At 36.5% G+C, this 3,919-nt stretch overlaps 1 protein-coding gene across 1 annotated transcript in view; it reads right to left on the minus strand.

Annotated features, from left to right (window-relative positions):
• Positions 1 to 642: 642 nt before the first annotated feature.
• The window catches only part of LOC107099752 (ras-related protein Rab-5C), an 8,930-nt gene continuing 5,653 nt past the window's right edge, over positions 643 to 3,919 (minus strand). Inside the window, exon 6 of the mRNA XM_015398009.1 lies at positions 643 to 1,767. Within this exon, the coding sequence (XP_015253495.1) occupies positions 1,643 to 1,767 (125 nt within the window). The 3' untranslated portion in view covers positions 643 to 1,642. The remainder of the gene's footprint in view (positions 1,768 to 3,919) is intronic.

Raw genomic sequence — 3,919 nt, forward strand, 5'->3', positions numbered from 1 at the left:
GACTTATAAATCCTCTCCTGCTGTTGTGGTGTTGAATGATGCAATCAGTTTTAACATACACCAATTATCTCGAGATCGCGAGAAAACAGCTTTTTAATGAGAAAACCATCACCTCGTTATCACGAGAAAACGGCTTTCGTTACGTTTAGATAATGAGAAAATTAACTAGTTTTCTCGAGAAAACCACCGTGAAAAAGTATCTGAGGTACACGACCGCTCTCGGCTTCCGTATAAGAGTGTTTCAAGAGGTAACACATTTAGATAAACCAAGGATGAGAGAAATTACTCCACTGTTTAGTGTACCAAAGCAGAGGTTCCCAAACTTTCAGCTTAAGAACCACAAAATGGTAACAAGAGCTCACTCATGACTAAAACACATACCCTAACCACAGCTGTAATATTACAATCGGCATTAAAAGCTAAACTAGCTACTTTTGTTAATTTTTAAGTGATGATTTGATACCTTAAAGTACTTAAACATAATGTTATTTTTTGTCTAATTGTTGTAGTGAATTCGAATATATCTCTGTATTCTAACTTAGAGATGCATCTTTATTTTAAAGCGTTTCATCCAAAAGTTCAAAACGACCAAAGGTAAAAAAAAAGTTCAACTAAATCCAAAAATATGGAAATAAACCAAAACAAAAGAAATCTTATGGGTTATTTATTTTTTGATTTACAAGTTATTTCATGTTTCTCTTTTAAAAAAATGACCAACAACTTTTGGGTGTTAGTTTCCTGGACACAACAAATAAAAGAAACTAGATGTTTTTTCTTCAGATGAGCAATCGAATCATCCTACTCTTTAAGAAAACACATTTGTTGGGGAATTGCTTTTTAACCACGTCTCATCCAAGTCTTTCTCCTGCTTAGCCTCCGTGATACATAGGGGGGATATATATAAATAGGGGAAAATGCATGAATTTTCATGCTTGTCAGATTATCTGGATAGTAGCTGGCAGTCAGACTTTGAGTTTGTGGAACTCAGTGTCTTATATATCTGTGACATTGTCCCTTAAAGACAGACATTTTTTACATGTTAAGACCTTGGTAATCTTGAAAATATATGTAGATGCAAACAAAGACCTCAGTATACATATTAGTAGCTAGTAAGATAATTCCAGAATCAAACAGGTATCTAATATTGTAAATTTCAAAATAATAAGAAAAAAGAAAAAAGCTTGATTGCTCTGTTGCAACTTAAGCATTAATGTGTGTATATTTGTTGCCTAGATATGGATTTGCAATTAAGGAAATGAAAGAAGTATACTACATTTCTGCTACGTGTGTGTGCATCTCAGTCAGAGAATACACATACGCTCAGATAGAACAGCAACAATCTCAGGATCATGGTTTGAGAATGGTGAAGGAAGGCTGAATCAACACAGAAGATGAATAGGTTTTACATAAACAGTGGCAAACGGGAAAGAAGTACTGAAGGATACTGGGAGTTCCCTATAGCTTATGATTCTTGTTAAAGTTCTTTTAATCAAGAGGATCCAGATAATCACATCTGTCTTATCAGATATAGAGGAGGAGAAGCGAAAGGCTCTGCCTTCTCCTGCCTGCCGGTGTTTTAGCTACATGTTGTCCTTAAAATGATGTTCACGGCTCGTTCTCTAAGTTCATCGTTTTGCACTTGCTAATGACCGCCACAGCACTGGCTGCTGCGGCCCGCTGGGGTCGCCTCTTGTAGATCCACACCGGTTCTTGTCCGCCCCCCTTGTGCTGCTCCGCCCTGAGGCTCGTTCTTTGGAAGCTTCTTTGCTACAGAGAGACAGAAATGTTTTTAAATTAAATTGTTAGCAATAAAACTTTGTTACTGTCATGAGTGGTACATTTAAGCTCGCATACAAGTACTGGTTCTCTGGCCTTTTGTTACATAAAGAAAGTTAATGATGTGCTTTTTTTCCCCCTCTGACATGAGAGGACCACCCATAATTCATTTGGGTAAGTATACTGGTGCATAAACATTTGGGCTGGGACTTTAATACGCTAATTTTACTTAATTAGCTACATTTTAACGGATTAAAAAATGTACACATTTACCTGCATTTCATTATATACACTCTAAAATCCCGAGAACCTTTGTACTCCCCGTTTCTCGTACATCTGTAAATCTGACGCAAAAGCAGCATCACAGGAGTTGGTCCACTGGAGATATAAAAGCTTAAAAACCATCATGGCTTGAACCAAATGTGAGTTCTACAGCGAGGTGAACTTACTGAATACCTGAAATCGTTATGGACACCTATGCTACGGCAGAAGTGCGCCCTCGGTCACCATAATAGGTGCCACATATCATACACCGGAAAAACTGAAAATCTAGATAAATCATCTTTTCTTAAAAAAAGTGCATTTGTTCTTGGATTGAGGATGTAAAAGAGACATTTTGCCAATGGACCATGACAACATACACATAAAATAAGAAAGCACAATTGCATTGTCTTATTTCAAGTGCAAATTTTTATTTATCTCTTAAAAGCAATGTTGTATACCTTGTTGCTATATTTTTCTACCATATTTGGTGGAAGGAAACAGGCTTTAACAAATGTTCATGTACTGTTCACACTAGTGATGGAGAAGTTAAGCCTCATGAGGCATTGGATCCTGTAGCCAAATTGCTTCAACTTATCACTCATTTCATGTAGCTTCATGTAAACATGACATCACCTACTGGCGCAGTGCATAACTATAGGTAGCAATATAATCTGGGATGTTTGCAATTGTTTTCCTTTTTTTTATTTAAGCTCCTTTGAAATTGTTCATTATTGATATGTATAATAAAATATTTTGTAAGGTTTTGTGTGTAAATTGTCTAAGGAAAAAACAATCTTTTCAGGTACAACGTTTGCTTTCTGTCATTTTATTGACATGGGCTCAAGCAAACAGTGAAAGTGCTTGTGTAACTTGGGCACTGTTGAGCAAAAGGAAAAGAATAAGTCACTTTTATTTAAAAAAAAAAGTTTTTGGTTTTAATCCGGATGGAAGTTATGTGTCTAACCAATCTTTTAGTTAAAACAGACAATCTAACTTGGTAGTGTTTTTACAAAATCTGTATTGGTAAACGGGCAAACCAATACAAATTGGTCACTTTGAGCAAAATCATGGTTAAATAGAATAGCAACTCTGATAAGCTAAGGCCAGGGCTCCAACCAATGAGTATTTGTTTGATAGGCATCTCCTACAGTTGTCACCTGTAATGTTTGTGGGAGATATAGCTCAGAGGTTGCCAGGTCCTAGTAGCCTGTATTAGAGCTGAGGGGTGTCTTCTTCTTGGTTTTAAATTTCAGAGTCAAGCCAAAAAACAAAACAGAGCAAAACAAGGGATAAGGAATGTCCGTGTGTCTGAAGTCTGTGATGGTAAAGTTGTTTAAGTCTTTGACTGTAATATGGGAGACCCCGAATCAAATCCCGGTTGTGTCAGGAAGGGGCATCCCATGCACTGTAAAACAATCATCAGTGTTTCTCAGTGGACAGATGTAAATGTGCTTATAAGTGACCATGTTTAAGGATAGGTTTTAAAATCTGTTATTTATGGTTTGCACTTTTTAAAAAAAGAATTAGTGTGCTGTAAAAAAATATGTGAGGTAGGGGTAAAACACAGGAAATCATGAACACAAATAGCAGACAGGAGGAAGAAGAATTATGTGAACTTTCATCTGATCCTCTTGAAAATAATTTAGATGACATTTAAACTTCAGTGCTTTTATTGATGTATATGCTCAAAATAAAACATTAATTCCTACATGGAAAAAAAATAGTTTAAATTTACGCCCATCTGATCGAAGCACCTTTTGTTAACTGCTTTCTTCTCGCTAGTCCTAAACAAGGTAAAATTTGTGGAGAACAATGTTGACTGTTCTCCTGTCAGCAGGTTCTCCCACCTGAGCTGCAGATCTCAGCATCTCCTCCAGAG

The sequence above is a fragment of the Cyprinodon variegatus genome, unplaced genomic scaffold (genome assembly GCF_000732505.1).
Source record: "Cyprinodon variegatus isolate N-32 unplaced genomic scaffold, C_variegatus-1.0 Scaffold904, whole genome shotgun sequence".
NCBI classification, from domain to species: Eukaryota; Metazoa; Chordata; class Actinopteri; order Cyprinodontiformes; family Cyprinodontidae; genus Cyprinodon; species Cyprinodon variegatus.